The following is a 21,417-nucleotide window of genomic DNA, read 5'->3' as shown; positions in this document are numbered from 1 at the left end:
TCAACCTTTGTTCTTTTTTTTTTCAATCTGCTTTTTTTAACAGATTCAATGAAAATACTGTTAAAAAAGTTAACGAGAATGATGTAGAAATTCATATGTGGAATATTTTTAATGAAATATAATTTATTACTTAGATAACCCAATAAAATAATCACATATGGAAAATAATAAAATAAATAAATAATACATTAAATTAAAAAATAACTTTTAATTTAAAGAAAATAATCGTAATTATCTAAAAAAAATTAATTCAGTAGAAAAACTTCTCAGCAAACAAACCTATGAAATATTAAAACCTTTTGAAAGAAAATAAAAATTGAGACCTTGAATTTATTCATTAAATCTGTTAAAAAACGGATTGAAGAAAAGAACAAAGGTTGAGAGCCAAAAAAGCTAAAAAATATAATTAGGATCATTTTAACAAAATACACAAATATTAGTGGCTAAATTTATCATTTAGCCAAATTATATAAACAACATACATGTGGAAAACAAAAAAGAATTAATAGGATAAGACAAGACAAGTTAAGTAGTTTACCACAGTTAATATTTCTTTCCTCGTCCGCCCATTATAAAATTGAAAATTTTTTGCATCCGTTTTGGTTGTGACCCTTCTTCCTCAGCCTCCTCAGAGATATTACGCTTTCGTTTTACAAGGGAAGTGCTACCTATTGATCCATCGTTGTCAGAAGAGTGTTGATGGATATCTTCGAAAGTAGCAGAACAATGAGTGGTATGGCACTGCAGCTCTTTTATTTCTTCCAAATCTTTCTCATACACAATTTTAACACCACACTTCTTCACCCACTCTTTTATTCTAACACCGTCAAAACCTCTGAAAGACAGCTTAAGCTCGTCACATTCCTGATTTGACCAACCTGTTGTCGGTAAATTCTTGGTTTCACATTTAGCACATTTATCTTCCAAGGAAAATGGATATAATTTATCACGCGACCAATAACGAAGAAAAGGTGATCCTTCGTTATGGGCTGATTATTTTGTTTACCAAATGAATAACTACTCGAATTGACGCATCGAGGATTTCTAGCTTGAAAGAGAGATCCATTACAACCGGTTTGTCTAGAATTTCTACAATGGATAAAAGCTCTACAGCTGATGGCCTTATCCGTGGAAGCATCATCAGTTACAAAAATGCAGCAAGAAGCAACTCCAATCCATTGACTATCATTCTGAATATTGAGAGGTAGAGGTATCATAATTGAAGAGTCATCTCTTTGTTGGTTGAACCATTCTGGGATTTCACTTCCAGGTATAATAACATCAAACATGCTTCTTGAATTTGCAAATGCCTGCAAAATAAAAGACCAGCCGTTTGGTAACTAAAACTATAAATTCTCAGGTATAAAAGGGAAATAAAGAATGATTAATCGACCATAAGATGTTTTTTTAGGAATGTTAATGCATTGATGTTCTCAGCCAATTTGTAGCAGTTAGTGGCTCTAATGGAACCCCAACGCTCAAAATTGCATACTTTTGATGGACTTGCAACTACTTCAAGTGAAGCACAATCATCTAGCAACACCCTTGCTATATTTGTTAGACGCTCAGGCAGCAACTTAAGCTCCCTGGAATTTGATAATCCAAGGAATTGAAGGTTGGATAGTCGAGTAAGAGATGCAGGTGTGCTGACGAAATTGTTCTCTCTAAGATCAAGACTTTTCAAATAGGATAGACAAGAAATATCATTAGTAATATCTCCTTCACCAAAATGGCATAAGCCGCAATTTGCCAATATAAGAAATTCAAGCTTGTAAAGTCGAGTAAGAGGGGCAGGCATGTTGATGAAATTGTTACCGCTAAGATTAAGACGTCTCAAAGAGGATAGACCAGAAATATCACTAGGAATATCTCCTTCACAAAGACCGTGGTCCCTTAGATTTAACTCTCTTAATGAACACAAACCTGACAACAAAGGCAACATTGGAGCCATGAAATTCGTCCTTCCTCTTTGGATTACCTTGAAAAGAGAAGGCAGGTTTAGTAGTAACTTAGATGATGGTCCCTTTCTCCCATTGAAAGAGAAAACTTTAAGATTTTTAAATTGAAAAATGAAGGATGGTGGTTCTGCTATTGCTGTTTCACTCAAGTTGAGCACTTCCAAAAACTCTGCTTGCTGCAACTTCTCTGGCAAATTTTCAACTCTGTGACAACCTGAAAGATCAAGAGTTTTTAGATGTTCCATTTTTCTATCAATCTCCGGAAAACTTACAAGACTTGAGCAACCCGAAAGAATTAATGTTTCAAGAGATTCCATACCAATTTTGGTCGGAAGACTCTTAAGACTTTTGCAATCTCTTAAATTTAAAAGTTTAAGGCTCTTAAACACCCCAATTGATGGATGAACTTCTACTAATTTGGTACAACCTTCCAAAATCAAAACTTCAAGATTTTTTGCTGTTGTGAAGTCTGGTGTCTTGATCAGGTTTTGGGACCCTTCAAGGTTGATAATTTTCAACTTGTACAAGGGCTGTCGAAAATAATAACAAATTAGAGAGAAAAGAGAACATAATAAAGCTCATTTTTGTTTTTTTTTTATTTTTTATCTTAATCAAATTTTAATCATACATATTAAAATTCTAAAAACACAAGGATCAGATGAGTGAATTCTTACTCTATTTTCCTTCCATAGTTGTTCAATGCAACTGTATGGTAAGAGAAGTGCGACAAGGTTGTCCGGTTGGAAGCTTGAAGGCAACGATCTTAAAAGGCATCCTTTCCAATCTAAAAGTCGTAACTCATTAGAAAGATATTTGAGATAATTACAATTTGAGAGGCAAAGCGCTTTGAGCAATCTCAATTTTTTCATATTCGAGAAGGCATCAGGACTCAAGTTGAGCATCTTGCTTGATTCCCTAATAACCATGAGCAAAATAAAAATGAGCTTAGAATATAAAAAATACATTCAATATCTAAAAGCTATGTTGTTATATCTAATGCATATTCGAATATAGGTATTAAGGTATGATCTTTTAAGTACATGAGTATTAAATACTTATATCTAGTACTTATATCTAATGCATATTCGAATATAGGTATTAAGGTATGATCTTTTAAACAAAATCTTTTAAGTACATGGAAAAAACCCCTTTTTTTTAGGAAAAAAAATTAAACATATCCATATTAAGCACATGCTTACCCAACGTCAAATTACTTAATCCTTTATATTTTATCTAAAAAAATGCATAACTCTATACAAGTTAATGAACCAAATAATGACTCATAATTAAAAATGAAATTTTAAAAAGAAATTTAGATGACATGTTATAATCTAATTAATTTATATACATTATTAGTGCGTTAAATATATGCCATTAATCTATTGATACTTTTGAAATAGTAATATGCTGTTAGATAAATTTCATAATTAAACATTGAAACATTGAGCTTCAAAGGTTTTCTTATAGTTTCTTATCATATTTAAAAAAAAGTCATTATTTACAGTACAAATAGATATAAGTTTACCTTTTATTATCGACCACCATGCTTTCAACCGTTTCTGTAGCCTAAAAATATTAAGAAAACAAAATAAATGGTGTATAATGTAAGATAAAATTTTTGAAACTTTATATTCTTATTTAGCATTATTATACTCAAAATATGTTAAATAAAGCATTTTCGATATTAGGAGTAGGGGACGAGGGTTGCACGGTTCAAATTCGTGCCAAACAAGTGTTTGACAAAAGACTTAACAACCAATCCATTCAAGTCAAGACAATAAATAAATATTTTAAACTAAGTAAACCAGTTTTTAATGAGGATAATTCAATGAAATTAAATATTTATTTCTACAAATTCTTTTTAATATTTGTAAACATGAATCGTTGTATCAACCAATTAGACTAAGCTTTAATCATATATTGATTAGATGTTTTATAATAAAAAAATAGCATGTAACTTTTGTTGAATGGCTTACAGTGTTTTTTATTAGGATATGATGGATGTCCTTTTCCTCCCACAATCTACAACGTTTTCCGTTCTTTAGATTTTTCCCTAACAATTTTTCTTCCCATCTCTTTCAACAAATCATGCATCCACAAATATTTGTTGTACGTTTTCCAGGTTCTTTAGATTTTTCCCTAACAATTTTTCTTCCCATCTCTTTCAACAAATCATGCATCCACAAATATTTGTTGTCTTTGACTTTTATGAGAGACTTCTTAATGAGAACATCAATTCCAATTGTAGGACCAAATTTAAAACAAACCCAAATATAAAAACACCTATTAAAACCCAACACAAACCCAAAGCCCAACAGATTACCCAAAACCTAACCCACATCTCTCAACCCAATACACAAAACATAGAGCCAACCCAACACCCTAGCAGCAGAAGGAAATCGGCGCCGCAAGCTTCGAGTCCAAGCAGAGTACGACGCGCGCCAAGCTTCCGAATTGTGCTCTACTTCATGCCACGCTCCCACGCCTCCGAGATATCTGCAAGGGCAAACAACAGTAGAAGATTTTCATTTTATTTCTAGGCTATAAAAAGCCATTGAAAACACTGTAATGGGGGGTTTTTTTTTTGGGAATTTTTTTCTTTTCGATTTTTTTTTCACAAACTACAGCAGAGAATACACATAAGCAAGTGATAGCAATAAAAGAGATCAAAAACTCAGAAGGTTGTTTTTTTTTATTCTTCCTAGTTTCGCATTTTTCCCTTTTTGTCTTTGTTTCTTTGCTTTGCAAATTGTTTTTAAAATAAATATCAGAAGTAACGGGGCTTACCTGGGTTCGCCGTGGATCGGCGCCAGAGGCGATGGCATAGAAGAGCCGATGACCCTCCATTTGCGACGCTTCGGGTTGAAATCCTAGTAGAGATTTTGGGGGGGGGGGGTGTTATTTTCTTTCTCTAAAAAATGGCAGAGTAAATGAATTCAGTGGCTTTTGTCTTTTAATGGGCAAATGAAAGAGCACCTTTTGGTGCTGGTCCCACACACTTTGATACAAAATGGGGAGTTTATGTTTTGAGTCCCTCCCCTTTTGTGCCAATGGTCAATTGGGCCCTATTTATGCTTCCTTGATTATTTAAATTCATCCTTAGAATTTGCGTGTTATTCCAATTTAGTCTACGTCTAGGTGCAGCGCTTTGGGATCTGGGGAATTTGCATTTTTGGTTTCTCCCTGTTTGTGCGTGTCTAGTTCAAGTCCTTGATTTTGTTTTAATAATTCGATTTGTTTAAAACTATCCTCTAGACTCTGTTTTTGTTTCAATGGAGTTTTTATTATTTTAAAATTTTGTATGAGTTTACATTTAAATAGCTCTTATGTGTTATTATACATATATAATTTACGATAAAATCAGCTCTGTGTCAAATAGATTATTGCTTTCATATTATTCTATATAAATGTTCTCTTTATATTTATTATTTTTTTTTCCTCTTAAATTTATTATACGTTTTTCCTTTTTTTTTTAGTTGATTCATGTACAATTGGGTTCTTTGTGATCCTATTTTGATTGTATATTTTGTTTGTTTTAAATACCTCTATTTTTTATATTATTTATGTTTAATCTTTTATGCATGTATATTTTTTCTTTCCCTTTATTTTTTATTTTGCTACAATTCAAGCTTTCATTCAAATTATTTACTTTGTGATATTTATTTTAAAATTCATTTGTACATTACTATATGATATATCATTTCTTTTTTTCCTTGTTTATTCTTTTAAATTCTTACATCTATTACCTATTTAAAATTTTTTAATAGTTTATATAGTTATATTTCCAAATTTTCTTTTTCCTATTATTTATTTTATTTTATTTTAAAAACCTTATTATATTTTATTTGTGTGATTTATTTGAGATTTCTTTTAAAATTGATTTCTTATTCATAAACCCTGAGATATAAATGGCGGTACTTTCATAATATATGATGTGTTGTTATTGCATGTATTCTAAGTTGTTCCTTTGCATGTCCCTATTTAGATTATTCATGAGATGTTATTGCTGCGTGTTTTATTCCTTATGTTACCAAGTTTTTTTAAATAAATACATTTAATTTATTTATTCCATTTCATTTGAAACTTTAAACAAGGCAATGTTCGGTATTTAAAGAATTCAAAAGATCGTGCCCTAACGTACTGGGTTTCGCTTTCTTTGTCTGCTTTAAATATTCAAATATCCTTTTAAAGCTAAAAACGCACGTTTTAAAGGCAATATCACATTTGAGGGTCAAAAATATTGTGTCCTAACGTACTGGATGTAATATTTTACCTCAAGGTGAGACGGTCTTTAATACACATTTGACCTACCTAAATGTTTTAAAAGCCAATAAAAAGAGGATCGGATTTTGAACTCTGTCCAAATCTTTAATTTTCGACATTAAGACACTAAATAATTAATCAAGTACCAATTTTGGGCGTGTCGAGGGTGCTAATCCTTCCTCGTACGTAACTGACTCCCGAACCGGTTTTCTATTTTCACAGACCAAAATCGTTGTTTTGAAAAATTTATTTATTTATTAAAAACGACCGTGTTTTGAGGTGATCCAATCACACCCTATTAAAAACGATTGGTGGCGACTCACAACTTTTCGTTTTCAAAAGTCGATTTCCCGTTTTCAAAAAAAAGGGTTTCGACACCAATATTAGGGAAAAACTCACAACCATCCAAAACTTTCATTATAAGATCTTTATCCTCGCTATTGAAGAAACATGCTAAATCAAGAAATATATTCTTCTCTGTTTCGTCCAATCCATCAAAGCTAATTTGAAGTCTGTTGAGAATATCTTCATTAGAAACTCGTTTAAGTTTTTCTATTGCACTTCTCCATTGAGTTGCATCTCTATCGCACAAAAGAGAACCTAAAACTTCAAGAGCTAAGGGGAGACCACCAGCATAATTTACAACATATTTAGAAAGCTCAATGAACTCATCATTGAGCATTGTATTACCATGGAATGCTTTTAAATTGAAAAGCCGAAGCGCATCTTCATGATTCAGCGTTGTAGGCATGTATACATCATCAACTGGGAAAGATCGCAACAAATGTTCATTTCTTGTTGTTACAATGATTCTACTCCCTAAACCGAACCAATCACGTTTTCCAGCCAAGCATTTCAAGTGTTGTAAGTTATCAACATCATCAAGAACAACAAGAACCTTTTTGTGAGACAACATGTGTCTAATTATTGTTTTCCCTTTGTGAACATTGAAAAACTTAAAGTGTTCATCAGGAAAGATTTGGGAAAGAAGTTGTTCCTGCAAAGAAGTAAGTCCAGAATTGTTTGAAACTTCTCGAACATCAGCAAGAAAACCTTTACCTTCAAAATGAGGTGAGATTTGATTATAAGCAACCCTTGCAAGAGTCGTCTTACCGATGCCACCCATTCCGCAAATTCCTATAATGCGGACATTGTCTTCCCCAACTTCTATTTTCGAATACATCTTTTCCAAAGGTAAACTAATTCCAACTAACTCGTCATCATCATGATGAATTGGGTATGTCTGACATAATTTTGCTGATATCTCCTTAACAATGTCGTCAATAAATTCTGATTCATACCTACAAAAGGAATAAATTTTAATTCATTTGAATAAAATATTGCTAATATCTTTCGAATGCAATTTTGCTTTTTAGTTCAACAAATCATGGAACATAATATAGTTCGGAAGCAAACAAAAAGCAATATTAAGAAAGGAAGTCAAGAATAAGAAATATGAAACTTTATAGTTAAACAAGTGTAATCCAAAATATTATAATTTTGTAGTAATTAAAACTAGAAATAGAGAAGAAAATAAGGTTGGAATATATAGTTCAATGAATCATGAAAGTTGTAATATAGTTGAAATATATAACTTTACAATTAAACACATAGGATTACAAAAAAATTATAATTTTCTAGTGATTAAAGTTAGAAATAGATTAGAAAAGAAAAGAAAGAATTACCTGTTATGTAAATGCCATCCCTTGATCTCAGCCACCTCAGTCAAAGCTTTTCGCCACTTTTGGATCTTGTCTCTATCTTTCTTGTATCGCTCTTCATGTTGGGCGAAGGCTTCATTAACTTTCCCTTTCTGTTTTCTTAAATCGGATGGATCAATATTGTAAAAAATTGGAAACACTTTATGACCCTTGTTTTTTTGTTCAACAATCTCAGCAAGTTCCTTCATGCAATAACTTGAAAAGGCATACGTTTCGGAGAAAACGATTACCGAGCACCATGATTGCTGAATTGCTTTAAAGAGTTCAGGTGCGATCTCTTCACCGGCGTCCAGCTTTGGATCATCTCTGAAAGTGACAATCCCACTCCGCTTTAGAGCTTTGTAGAGATGATCTGTGAAGTTTGTGCGAGTATCTTCACCTCTAAAACTCAAGAAAACATCATATTCCTTTTGAGAAATGGATGAGGAAGTTGATGGTAACGACATCATGACGATGTTTGAGAAGAAACATATATCTCGATCTACTGTTTAAAATCAGAAAATCGATCGCTCAGTATCCCCATAAAGAAACTAGAAACAATAAGTATATGAGAGTGAAGGAGGAACACAGATGAAAATTCCGTTTCTAAGCAAATTCTCTATAACCTTTTTCATTTTCCAAATGAATGAGCGTAGGTGTGGACAGTGGGTGATGCGTGTTCTTTCCAGGATGAATCCAAGGAGGTAGGTGTTGACAAAATGGAGCCTACGATAATTCTAAGTAATAAGTAAAATGTTGGACAGTTTGTGTTTTACTTTCATTTACGTAATCATATAATTGTCCATATAACTATATATTAAAGGAGTATTTGGTGGAAAAGAATAATGGGTAATTTCAAATTCAGGTTCCTCACATTTTTCCGGTCATGCGATTAAGTTCTATTTGAATCAATTAAAATGTTCATTAGGTACAGACTAAAATAAGTTATATTTACTCAGTATCATACAATTTTATGTATGAATACAAGTTATTAATTATTTAGAATGATAATAATTGAAAAACAATTTATTAATATAATAATTTATAACTCTATTAAAAGGAAACTCCTTTAGGTATAATTTTTTTTTTACGCTTAAATTTAAGATTTAATCTCTACATATAAAAAAAATAACAAATTATGTAATAACATAATCTATTTCTCGAAATTGTAATTCTCTAAATTCATCCAAACCTATAATTGCTTAAGTGTCCGCTTCCATTTCAATTTGATGACTTTTGTCGATTCCTCACTTGCGTTGTCCTTTGAGCCATGCTTCTATTGGTCTAGGGGATAAATAAAACACCAAATCAAGAAATTTTTGTTGATATCATAGAAAACACAATAGCTGACAAGAACAAAAAATGAATCTATTGAATTTTTTTATAATATTAGACATGAATAAGTCTCTCACATATAAAAGATTTTTCAATTAATTAAGCATTCTTTATTTTCATATATGTGAATAAGTGTTAAAAATAAATGTCTAAACATTAACACTTTATGAAAAAATATGAACTAAAGAGTTGGAATAATATTATGTGTACTTCAAGCCTTGAAATTTAAACCGTACTTTTATTAGAAGGAATTAAACTTTTTTGAGTACTATTAAGAACTTATATTTAATCTTCCAAATATATAAAAACGATTTTGACTGATTAAATTTAACACATAAGTTTATCTCCAATAAAAATGAAATGGCTTTTAATTCAGTTATTAAAGGATTTTCACTTTATATTATCTACTTTGTCACAACAGCTATCAATTTTTCTCCACATTTGTGTCTCAAGTTGATTATATTTACTTCAACATACAAATAAAATATAGATGTAAGTGAATATATATAATGAAATAAAATTTTAATAAAAAAAATGAAACCAATCGAAATGTACATATTTCAATTATGTAAAAAGAAATAAATTAAGTGACTAAAATTTTAAATGGTATAAAAAATAATGGTATCAACATTTGGAATATGTATATGTTGAATATGAGTATAGGAGCATGAAGGAGAGAAATATCACCTAATCTACGATCCTTGTCAAATTTCTTTAATATATTTTCAATATAGTATAGTATATGAGCATGAAGGAGAGAAATAGATCAAATTTCCCTAAGCAATTTCTCTATACATTTCCTTTGTTTCCAAATGAAAGCGCGTAGGTGTGGAAATTGGGGGATCAGACATGTTCTCTCCAAGAACAATCCAAGAAAGAGTCCACAAAATGGAGCCTACAATAATTGTAAGTAATAATTCAAGTGTTTTACATTATCATTTTTACTTTATAATTGATGAGTTATCGTCGGGAGACTACTTAGTAATTATTTATAGTAAAAGAATACTTTTTCCAATAATGAAAGTTGATTGTTTTAAAAGTTTTTAATCATGAATCTCAATCAGGGGCTGGAATTTTCGTTTTAAAATAAATTCATTTCATTCCTAATAAAATTATTTTTAAATACTAAATTCATTATTTCAAAATTGAGCCTAAAACCCAAACCCAATATGATTTAAACTTGAATTAAAAGCCCGAAACTCGTAATTCCCGTCTCAAAAATTCTGCTCGCACAGCATTCACTAAAATGGTCATAACTTGAGCTCCCGAACTCAAAATCGGGTTATTCAAAATGCGTTTCGAAGCTAAGAGATAGATCTTCAAACGTCATGAGACATCTCAACCCAGAAATGCCAGGATCCCATCCAAAAAGTCGTCGAAAGTCTGCTGATTTCCCAAGCCTGAAAATTGGCAATTTTGATTATTGGAATCTAATAAATTTCACCCCATCTGTGCATGTATCAGAAACATTATTGATAAAAAAAATTAGAGATTATTAATATTAATAAGTTAAAATTATATATATATAGATATTTGCTTCATTCAAACTGCACTGTTAATTAGTATCACAATGTTGGTTAAGTAGTTTACCACGGTTAGCCACTTAGAGAAAACTTTGTTCGTTTTGGTTGCGGCCCTTCTTCCTCTGCTTCCTCATAGATATTACGATTTTGTTTTATGTGAGAAGTGCTACCTATTGATCCATCGTTGTGAGCGAAGTGTTGGTGGATGTTTGCAAAATTTGGAGAAGATTGAGTGGTATGGCACTGCACCTCTTTTATTTCATCCAAATCTGTCTCATACACTATTCTAACACCGCACTTATTCACTTTAGTATTGCGTCCAAATGAAGATGCGAAACACACCTCAAGCTCATTGCATATCTGATCTAAACAATCTGTTGTCCATAAATTATTGGTTTCATAGTCATCATATTTATCCTCCAAGGAAGGATATAATTTATAACGAGACCAACAACGAAGAAAAAGGTGATCTTTCATTATTGGTTTTTTCAACCCCTAGCCAGTCCAATAATTACCTCGAAAAATAGATCCAATACAGCTGGCTTATTCAAAATTTCTACAATAGAGACATGCTCGACAACCGATAGACTCGTCATCACTTGAAGCATCATTACTGACAAAAATGCAGCAACAAGCAACTCCAACCCATTGACTATCTTTCCGAAGGTTGATAGGTAGGTGTATCTATTGGAACCCACCCATTTGTTTGAAAAGTCAAAAAGGGTGGGCACCGAAAGTAGAAAGTAATATTGGTTGGCAAGTTGGGTTAAAAGTTGGCATGAGATAATTGCAATTTTGGTCCCTAATTGTATAGGGACATTGCAAGTTGATCCTTGAACCTCAACTATAAATAGGCCTAACCATTTCTTACTTTCTTCATCCCATAATTGCCATTCTCTACTTAAGGCATTATTCTCTCTCTATTTGTAAATTTCACTTGTAATTTTTGGAGTGAAATATATTTGGTAGTGCCCGAGGACGTAGGCAAAATTTGCTGAACCTCGTTAAAATTCTGGTGTTCTTCATTATTTATTTTGCATATTTTGTGAATGTGATTGTACTGATTTATTGTGCTATTAAATTATGATAGAGGGATATTCTGGCTAGGAAAGACTTGGTATTTAAGTGATCTTCGTGATCTACCTCTCTTTCCTGGGAATTGAACTTAGTGTGATTTTTCAGTACAATAATTTTACTCTTTCACACGCTTCCGCACAACAATTGGTACCAGAGCCAGATTCGTACTTGGGGAATACGACCGTTTACGGTACTATTCATGTATATGGTACTATTCACTTATACAATACTATTCACGTATACGGTACTGTTCACGTATACAGTAGTTGGGATGGAGGAGAAAAATGACAGCAGCATCGTCATCAGCAAGGACTACTGTGACAAATGCAAAATTTGAAGTAGAGAAATTTGACGGTACCAATAATTTTGGTATGTGGCAATGTGAGATCCTGGATGTCTTATGTCAGCAAGAGCTAGATATAGCCCTTGAAGAAAAACCTGACAAGATGGATGACAAGGAGTGGGCCAAGATCAATAGACAGGCGTGTGGTACAATTTGCCTATGTTTGGCCAAAGAGCAGAAGTACTCTGTCATGAGGGAGACATCAGCGAAGAAGTTATGGGATACACTGGAAGAAAAGTTTCTAACGAAAAGTCTTGAAAATAGGCTTTATATGAAAAAGAAAATTTATCGATTCACGTATGCACCCGGTATGTCGATGAATGACCATGTGAACTCATTCAATAAAATTTTAGCAGACTTGCTAAATTTGGATGAGAAATTTGAAGATGAAGACAAAGCATTATTGTTGTTGAATTCCCTTCCTGATGAATATGATCATCTTACCACCACATTGCTTCATGGGAAGGACACGATCACATTTGATGCAGTCTGTAGTGCGTTGTATAGATCTGAGACTCGAAAGAAAGATAAAAGAGATCACAGAGATACAACTGCAGAAGTCTTAACAGTAAGAGGTCGTTCACACAGCAGCAAATCTGGTAGAAGGGGAAAGTCCAAAGGGAGACCCGCCAAAGATGAATGTGCCTTTTGCCGTGAAAAAGGGCATTGGAAAAAGAATTGTCCTAAGCTACAAAAGGGCAAGGCTATTTCTAATGCATGTGTAGCGGAGCATGATAAGGAGTCAGACTTTAGCTTGGTTGGCATGGCAATGGCATGTCAAACGGATGAGTGGATTTTGGATTCAGGATGTACTTACCATATGTGTCCTAATAAGGACTGGTTTTCTAGTCTTAAAGAGCTAGAAGGTGGAATTGTTCTTATGGGCAATGATAGTGCTTGTAAGACAATGGGAGTAGGTACAGTCCAATTGAAGAATTACGACGGCTCAATCTAAGTCTTGACAGATGTTCGCTACGTACCTAGCCTGAAGAAAAATCTCATCTCATTAGGGGCCCTAGAATCTAAAGGGCTCACAATCACTTTGAGAGATGGATTACTAAAAGTAGTAGCTGGGCAATTGACGGTGATGAAAGGCACAAGAAGAAATAACTTGTACTTTTTAAATGGAAGTACAGTTATTGGATCAACATCAACAGTTTCTACAAAAGATGTAGATTCAGAGGCTACCAGATTATGGCATATGCGATTGGGACATGCTGGTGAAAAAGCTTTGCAGACATTGACGAAGTAAGGCTTGTTGAAAGGTGCAAATTCTTGCAAAATGGAATTCTGTGAACATTGTGTTCTGGGCAAGCAGAAGAGGGTAAAATTTGGTCCAGCAATTCACAATACGAAAGGAATTCTGGACTACGTTCACAGTGATGTGTGGGGACCTACCAAAGTAGCTTCTTTGGGAGGTATGCACTATTTTGTTACTTTTGTTGATGATTATTCAAGAAAAGTATGGGTGTATATAATGAAAAGAAAAAGTGAAGTTTTGGATGCATTTCTGAAATGGAAGAAGATGGTGGAGACTCAGACTGGTCGAAAGGTCAAACGACTTCGATCAGATAATGGTACTGAGTACAAAAATGATCCATTTCTACAAGTATGCCAAGCTGAGGGCATTGTGCGACACTTCACTGTTCGGGATACACCACAGCAGAATGGGGTGGCAGAACGCATGAATCGAACTATACTGGAGAAAGTTCGATGTATGTTGTCCAATGCTGGATTGGGCAAAGAATTTTGGGCTGAGGCAGTTACATATGCGTGCCATCTAATTAACCGTTTTCCATCAGCTGCAATAAATGGAAAAACTCCTATGGAGATGTGGACTGGTAAATCTGCTACTGATTATGATTCTTTACATGTATTTGGTTCACTGCATATTATCATGTAAAAGAATCTAAGTTAGACCCAAGAGCAAAGAAAGCATTATTCTTAGGTATTACTGATGGTGTAAAAGGATACCGTCTCTGGTATCCTGATACAAGGAAAATTGTTTTCAGTAGAGATGTGACTTTTGATGAATCAACCATGTTGAAGTACAATGATTCACAAAAGGATGAAAAAACCAGTAGTACTTTGCAGCAGGTGGAGCTTGAAAAGGTTAACGATGATCCAGCTAATATTGAAGGGACAAATAATGAAGAGGTTCCTACCCAAGAACCTCCACAGCAACAAGATTCAATTGCATATAGAAGGCCAAGAAGAGAGATTCGTAAGCCTGCTCGCTTTGATGATATAGTGGCCTATGCACTTCCAATTGCAGATGATGATGTTCCTTCTACTTACACAGAAGCAATAAGTAACCCTGATGGTGTAAAGTGGAAGCAAGCAATGAATGAAGAAATGTAGTCTCTTCATAAAAATAAGACCTGGGAGTTGGTAACACTACCCAAGGGAAAGAAGGCAATTGGATGCAAATGGGTATATGCAAAGAAGGAAGGATTTCCTGATAAAAATGAAATTCGATACAAGGCTAGATTGGTAGCAAAGGGTTACGCTCAGAAAGAAGGAATAGACTACAATGAAGTGTTTTCTCCAGTTGTGAAGCATTCGTCTATTCGGATTTTGCTAGCCTTAGTTGCGTAATATGATCTTGAACTAGTTCAGCTTGATGTGAAGACCGCGTTTTTACACGGTGATTTGGAAGAGGAAATTTATATGACTCAGCCAGATGGATTCAAGGTTGCTGGAAAAGAAAATTGGGTTTGCAAACTGACAAAGTCACTTTATGGATTGAAGCAATCTCCGAGGCAGTGGTACAAGCGATTTGATCAGTTCATGAAAGGGCAGAGGTACACAAGAAGCAAATTTGATCATTGTGTGTATTTTCAGAAGCTATAAGAAGGAACTTTCATATACTTGCTCTTATATGTTGATGATATGCTAATAGCATCTAAGAGCAAAATTGAGATTGAAAGATTGAATACTCAACTCAATCTCGAGTTTGAGATGAAAGATCTAGGAGAAGCTAAAAAGATTCTCGGCATGGAAATATGAAGAGATAGAGCTCATGATAGAGTTAGCTTGTCTCAGAAGCAGTATTTGAAGAAGGTACTACAGCAGTTTGGCATGAACGAGCAGACAAAACCTGTAAGTACCCTGTTGGCTTCTCATTTCAAGCTTTCTGCACAACTATCTCCTTCGACGAATACAGAACGAGAATACATGTTGCAAGTTCCGTATTCTAATGCAGTGGGTAGCTTGATGTATGCAATGGTGTGTACAAGACCCGACATTTCACAGGCAGTTAGTATAGTGAGCAGGTATATGCATAATCCTGGAAAAGGACATTGGCAAGCTGTGAAATGGATTCTACGGTATATTTAGAAGACCGTAGATGTTGGATTACTGTTCAAGCAGGATAATACACTTGGTAAAGGTGTTATTGGGTACGTTGATTCTGACTATGCCGGTGATTTGGACAAGCGAAGATCAACCACCGGTTATGTGTTTACACTTGCTGGAGGACCAATAAGTTGGAAGTCTACATTACAGTCTACAGTTGCATTGTCAACCACAGAAGCCGAGTACATGGCTGTAACAGAGGCTGTAAAGGAGGCTATTTGGTTACAAGGTATGGCTAAAACCTTGGGGTTGGTCCAGGAGCATATTAACGTGTATTGTGATAATCAAAGTGCTATTCATTTAGCAAAGAATCAAGTTTATCATGCACGTACAAAGCATATTGACGTACGTTTCCACTTTGTGCGGGAAATTATTGATGAGGGGAAAATTTGTCTTCAGAAGATCAAGACTGCAGATAATCCCGCAGATATGATGACCAAGGTGGTAACAGTAACCAAGTTTGAACATTGTTTGAACTTGATTAATATCCTGCAAGTTTAACAGTTGAAGAAGGCACTATCAAGTATTGTTGTCAAAGGCAGAAAGAATTGTGTGAAGATAAGATTATCCTAATCAAATCTTCAATGTGGAGATTATTGGAACCCACCCATTTGTTTGAAAAGTCAAAAAGGGTGGGCACCGAAAGTAGAAAGTAATATTGGTTGGCAAGTTGGGTTAAAAGTTGGCATGGGATAATTGCAATTTTGGTCCCTAATTGTATAGGGACATTGCAAGTTGATCCTTGAACCTCAACTATAAATAGGCCTAACCATTTCTTACTTTCTTCATCCCATAATTGCCATTCTCTACTTAAGGCATTATTCTCTCTCTCTATTTGTAAATTTCACTTGTAATTTTTGGAGTGAAATATATTTGGTAGTGCCCGAGGACGTAGGCAAAATTTGTTGAACCTCGTTAAAATTCTGGTGTTCTTTATTATTTATTTTGCATATTTTGTGAATGTGATTGTAGTGATTTATTGTGCTATTAAATTACGATAGAGGGATATTCTGGCTAGGAAAGACTTGGTATTTAAGTGATCTTCGTGATCTACCTCTCTTTCCTGGAAATTGAACTTAGTGTGATTTTTCAGTACAATAATTTTACTCTTTCACACGTTTCCGCACAACAGTATCTTTATTGAAGACTCACTTTTTTGTTGGCTAAACCATTCTGGGATTTCACCTCCGGGCATAATAATATCAATCTTTTCTACTGAATTTGCAAATGCCTGCAAAATAAAACACGAGTTTTGGTAACTAAAACCATAAATTGTCGAGTATGAAATTTTGTAAGGGACAAAAAAGAGATTAATAGACCTTAAAATGTTTTTTCAGCAGTGTTAATGGATTGATATTCTCAGCCCATTTGAAGCAGTTAATGGCTCTAAGGACACCCAAATCCACTAAATTGCATGCTTCAAGTGAAGAACAACCTTCTATATTCACATTTCCTACCCTCGTCGGTAGCTCAGGCAACGATTTAAGCATCTTGCAATTTACCAATGCAAGAAACTAAAGCTTGGAGAGTCTAGTAAGAGATGCAGGTATGTTGATGAAATTGTTAACACTAAGATTAAGATGTACCAAAGAGGATAGACCAGAAATATAACTTTGAATATCTGCTTCACCAAGAGTGCACATGTTGCAATTTGACAACGTAAGAAACCCAAGCTTCGAGAGTCCAATAAGAGATGCAGGTATGCTGCTGAAATTGTTACCACTAAGATCAAGATCTGTCAAAGAGGATAGACCAGAAATATCACGTGGAATATCTCCTTCACAAAGATTGCAGTCCCTTAGATTTAACCGTCTTAATGAACTCAAACCTGACAACAAAGGTAACATCGAAGCCATGGGAGTCGTCCTTCTTCCTTGGAATACCTTGAAAAGAGAAGACAAATTTGGTCGAAACTTCGATTGCTGCAAATTCTCCAATAAATTTTCAACTCTATAACAACCGGAAAGATCTAGAGTTTTTAGACGTTCCATTTTCTCATCAATATCAGGAAACCTTACAAGACTTGAGCAACCCGAAAGAATTAATGCTTCAAGAGATTCCATTTCAATTTTGGTCGGAAGACTCCTAAGACTTTTGCAATCTCTTAAATTCAAAAGTTTAAGGCTCTTAAGCACTCCGATTGATGGATGAAGATCCACTAATTTAGCACAACCTTTCAAAATCAAAACTTCAAGATTTGATGCTGTTGTGAAGTCTGGTGTCTTGATTAGGTTTTGGGACCCTTTAAGGTTGATAATTTTCAATTTATAGAGGGGCTGTTGAAGACCATAATAAATTAGAAAGAAATGAGAAAACATAATAATGCTCTTTTTTTTTACCTTAATCAAAGTTTAATCATTTATATTAAAATAAGCTAAAACATAAGGATAAGATGAGTTAATTCTTACTCTATTTCCCTTCCATAGTTGTTTAATGTGACTATATGGTAGAAGAAGTGCAACAAGATTGTCTGGTTGGAAGCTTGAAGGTAAAAATCTTAAAGGATATCCTGTCCAATCTAAAAGCCGTAGTTCATTAGAAAGATATTTGAGATCACCACACTTTGATACGCTAAGCACTTTGAGCAATCTCAAGTTTTTCATCTTTAAGAAGGTATCGGCACTCAAATTGAGTATCTTGCTCGATTCCCTAATAACCATGAGTAAAACAAAAATGAGCTTCAAAATATTCAAAGACATTCAATATATTGCTCGATAGATGATCAATTACAATGAATGAACATAAATCCTTCCAAATTAGAATGAAGAGGAAGACAATGTGAAAGAGATATTTTATTTTCAATTTTTTTTATTCTTTCCTTATCACTTTTCGTTATACCAAACAATAGTAAGGAGAGAAATATATTTTCCATTCAATTTTCCATCTTTCCACTCAAGTTTTTCACCATTTTGATTTTTTTTTCTACTATACTAAGTAAAGCTAAAAGGTTTTGTTGTTGTTGTTTTTTGTTGGATTTTTTACAAAAAATAATAACAATAATATTAATAGTACATATTGATAAATTTATATGTATGTTTTCTTACCTTTTATTGTCGATGATCATACCTTCAATCACTTCGGTAGCCTAAAAGTAATCAAGAATAGACAATAAGAAGACAAAATAAATTATCTAAATTGTACAATAAAACATTTAAAATTTACATACATGTTCAACATTATCACAATCTTTTGGTCAAAATATAGTAAATAAAATATTTTTTAATGAGAATAATTCAATAAAATTAAACACTTATATTACAAATCATTATTAGTATTTATAATCAACAAATGGAAATTATCTTAAGGCTACTCAATGTGAGTTAAGGATCCATATGTAAACCAATTAGACTAAGCTTTGGATTTACATCATATATTGATAAAAAGAAAAATTTGTATATAATTTTTGTTCAATGATTTACCGTGTTTTTTTGTGAGGACATGATGAACATCCCTTTCCTTCCACAATCTACAACGTTTTCCAGGTTCATCAACACATTTTTTTTCAACAATTTTTCTTCCAATTTCTTGCAACAAGGCATGCATCCGTAAATATTGGTTGTCATCACTTACTTTTATGAGAGATTTCTTAATGAGAACATCGATTCCAATATCTAGAAAAAACTTACAACCATCCAATACTTTCATTACCAGATCTTTCTTCTCACCATTGAAAAAGCATGCTATATCTAGAAATATATTCTTTTCCTTTTCTTCTAATCCATCGAAGCTAATTCTCAGTGTGTTAAGAATTTCCTTGTTAGGATCTTCTTTAAGTCTTTCAATTGTACTTCTCCATTGAACTATATCTCTATTGCACAAAAATGAACCCAAAACTTCAAGAGCTAAGGGGAGACCATTAGCATAACGTACAACATGTTCAGAAAGCTCAATAAAATCATATTTCGGCATTGTGTCACCATCAAAAGCTTTCAAATTGAAAAGCCTTAGTGCATCGTTGAGATTCAATGTTGTAGGTTTATACACATCATCAATTCGATAAGATCGGAGCAAATGTTCATCTCTTGTTGTTACAATGATCCTACTCCCTAAATTGAACCAATCATGCCTTCCAACCAAGCATTTCAAGTGTTGTATGTTATCGACATAATCAAGAACAACAAGAACCTTTTTACTAGACAACCTGTGGCTAATAATGTCATTCCCTTTATGAACATTAAAAAAATTGAAGCATTCATCCGGAAAGATTTGAGAAAGAAGTTGTTTCTGTAAATAAACAAGTCCATGTTTGTTTGAAACTTCTCGAATATCAGCAAGAAAACATTTACCTTCAAAATGAGGCAACATTTCAGCGTAAGCAACTTTTGCAAGAGTTGTTTTACCGATGCCACCCATTCCGTAAATTCCAATAATGCGGACATCGTCTTCCCCAATGTTTATTTTTGAATACAACTCCTCCAAAGGTAAACTAATTCCAACCAACTCATCATGAACAACTGGATATGTTTGACATAATTTCGCTGATATCTTCTTAACAATATCTTTGATAAACTCTGATTCGTGCCTACAAAGAAATTAAATTCCGATATGCACTCTTTCATTTTTAGTTCAGTGAACCATGAAGTATAATATGGTTGGAAGCAAACAAAAAGCAAAGAATAAGACGGTAAGATATATTATAGCATCAAAATACACAAGTTGCTCGTTAGTTGAAATATGGGAATTCTTAATTAAACACAAAATTATAAAAAATAAGATGCAATAAAAACACAATTTTGTAGTCATTAAAATTAGGAAATAGAGAAGAAAAGAAAGAAATACCTATTATTTAAATGCCATCCCGAGATGTTAGCCACTTCAGTCAAAGCATTTCTCCACTTTTGGATCTTGTCTTTATCTTCCTTGTATCTTTCTTCCTGTTTGGCAAAGGCTTCTTCAACTTTTCCTTTTTGTTTTCTTAAATCGGATGGATCAACATGGTAGAAAATTGGAAATACTTTATGAGCCTTGTCATTTTTTTTGTTTAACAATCTCCGCAAGCTCCTCCAAGCACCAACCAGAAAGGGCATAGGTCTCGGAAAAATGATTACCGAGCACCATGATTGCTGAATTGCTTTGAAGAGTTCCGGTGCGATCTCTTCACCAGCCTCCAACTTTGGATCATCTCTAAAAGTGACGATCCCACTTCTATTTAGAGCATGGTAGAGATGATCCGTAAAGCTCTTGCGGGTATCTTCACCTCTAAAACTCAAGAACACATCGTACTTCTTTCTAGAAATGGATGAGGAAGTCGAAAGTAATAACGACATGAGGATGTATGAGAAGAAAAAATATGTGGATGTAATGTTCAAAACAGAAAATAGACGGCTCAATAACTCAGAAACAAAGTAGAAACAATAAGTATATGAGCATGAGAAAGGAGAAAAACAGATGAAAATTCGAGGGAAAAACAAAGGACTTGTGTAAGAAATTTCTGTTTTACTTTCCGAAATGAATCTATCGGTATAATAATAGCTATGGGAGGGAGTAAGTGTGGAAATTCAGGGTTATAGATGCTCTTTCCAGGAAGACTCTAAGAAGGTGAGAGTTGACAAAATGGAGCCTACAATCATTAATCAAGACTAAACTTGTCTCTTTTAATGATATAAGTATCACCTAATCTACAATCCTACATGAAGAAGAAGAAAAACAGATCAAATTTCAAGGGAACAACGAAGATTATTGTAAGCAATTTCTCTATACATTTCCCTTTTTTTCTTCCAAACGAAAACGCGTAGGTGTGGAAATTGGGGGATGATGATAGATGAGTGATATATAGATGTTGTCTCCAGGAAGAATCCAAGAAAGAGTCCACAAAATGGAGCGTACAATAATTGTAAGTAATAATTCAAGTGTTTTACATT

The 21,417-nt window shown here is 33.6% G+C and overlaps 3 protein-coding genes and 1 long non-coding RNA gene across 8 annotated transcripts; all 4 read right to left on the bottom strand.

The window, feature by feature from the left end:
* Positions 1–543: 543 nt before the first annotated feature.
* Positions 544–2,203, bottom strand: LOC121210102 (TMV resistance protein N-like). The gene is made up of 3 exons (XM_041082205.1): positions 1,493–2,203; positions 1,007–1,310; positions 544–920 (listed from the first exon to the last, which is right to left on the bottom strand). The coding sequence occupies exons 1-3, from the start codon at positions 2,201–2,203 to the stop codon at positions 544–546; spliced, it is 1,392 nt and encodes a 463-aa protein (XP_040938139.1).
* Positions 2,204–4,137: 1,934 nt separating this feature from the next.
* On the bottom strand, positions 4,138–5,276 carry LOC107962600 (uncharacterized). Its single transcript, XR_001701697.2, has 2 exons — positions 4,746–5,276; positions 4,138–4,454 (listed from the first exon to the last, which is right to left on the bottom strand). It is a non-coding gene; the product is annotated as an uncharacterized lncRNA (long non-coding RNA).
* Positions 5,277–6,540: 1,264 nt separating this feature from the next.
* LOC107954739 (disease resistance protein RPV1) lies at positions 6,541–8,639 on the bottom strand. The gene is made up of 2 exons (XM_016890398.2): positions 7,907–8,639; positions 6,541–7,522 (listed from the first exon to the last, which is right to left on the bottom strand). Exons 1-2 carry the CDS (start codon positions 8,389–8,391, stop codon positions 6,541–6,543), a joined length of 1,467 nt encoding a protein of 488 aa, XP_016745887.2. The 5' UTR covers positions 8,392–8,639.
* Positions 8,640–10,441: 1,802 nt separating this feature from the next.
* Positions 10,442–21,305, bottom strand: LOC107963069 (disease resistance protein RPV1-like). 5 transcript variants are annotated; one of them, XR_005904599.1, is made up of 5 exons: positions 20,336–21,305; positions 18,976–20,078; positions 18,601–18,641; positions 17,965–18,205; positions 10,442–10,656 (listed from the first exon to the last, which is right to left on the bottom strand). XR_005904599.1 is itself a non-coding variant. In XM_041080113.1 (4 exons), exons 1-3 carry the CDS (start codon positions 20,821–20,823, stop codon positions 18,625–18,627), a joined length of 1,608 nt encoding a protein of 535 aa, XP_040936047.1. In that variant the 5' UTR covers positions 20,824–21,305; the 3' UTR covers positions 10,442–10,656; positions 18,601–18,624. The 5 variants fall into 5 exon arrangements, 3 of the variants coding, with proteins under 3 accessions (XP_040936047.1, XP_016755161.1, XP_016755156.1); XR_001701864.2 differs by lacking the exon at positions 10,442–10,656 and adding exons at positions 16,582–16,787; positions 16,876–17,832 and having other exon boundaries at positions 19,843–20,537; XM_041080113.1 differs by lacking the exon at positions 17,965–18,205.
* Positions 21,306–21,417: the final 112 nt, after the last annotated feature.

This window comes from Gossypium hirsutum, chromosome A11 (assembly GCF_007990345.1).
Source record: "Gossypium hirsutum isolate 1008001.06 chromosome A11, Gossypium_hirsutum_v2.1, whole genome shotgun sequence".
NCBI lineage: Eukaryota > Viridiplantae > Streptophyta > Magnoliopsida > Malvales > Malvaceae > Gossypium > Gossypium hirsutum.
The sequence above is the reverse complement of the archived record's forward strand: the minus strand, read 5'-3'. Positions and strand labels throughout refer to the sequence as shown.

Coding starts and splice junctions, on each gene's coding strand:
- LOC121210102 (XM_041082205.1), bottom strand. CDS start 2,203: ATGGAACATCTAAAAACTCTTGATCTTTCAGGTTGTCACAGAGTTGAA. Junction 1,311..1,492: donor TAGTTGCAAGTCCATCAAAA/GTATGCAATTTT, acceptor TTTATTTTGCAG/GCATTTGCAAATTCAAGAAG. Junction 921..1,006: donor TTCGAGTAGTTATTCATTTG/GTAAACAAAATA, acceptor TTTCCTTGGAAG/ATAAATGTGCTAAATGTGAA.
- LOC107954739 (XM_016890398.2), bottom strand. CDS start 8,391: ATGATGTCGTTACCATCAACTTCCTCATCCATTTCTCAAAAGGAATAT. Junction 7,523..7,906: donor GGATGGCATTTACATAACAG/GTAATTCTTTCT, acceptor TTCCTTTTGTAG/GTATGAATCAGAATTTATTG.
- LOC107963069 (XM_016899667.2), bottom strand. CDS start 20,823: ATGTCGTTATTACTTTCGACTTCCTCATCCATTTCTAGAAAGAAGTAC. Junction 20,079..20,335: donor GGATGGCATTTAAATAATAG/GTATTTCTTTCT, acceptor ATTTCTTTGTAG/GCACGAATCAGAGTTTATCA.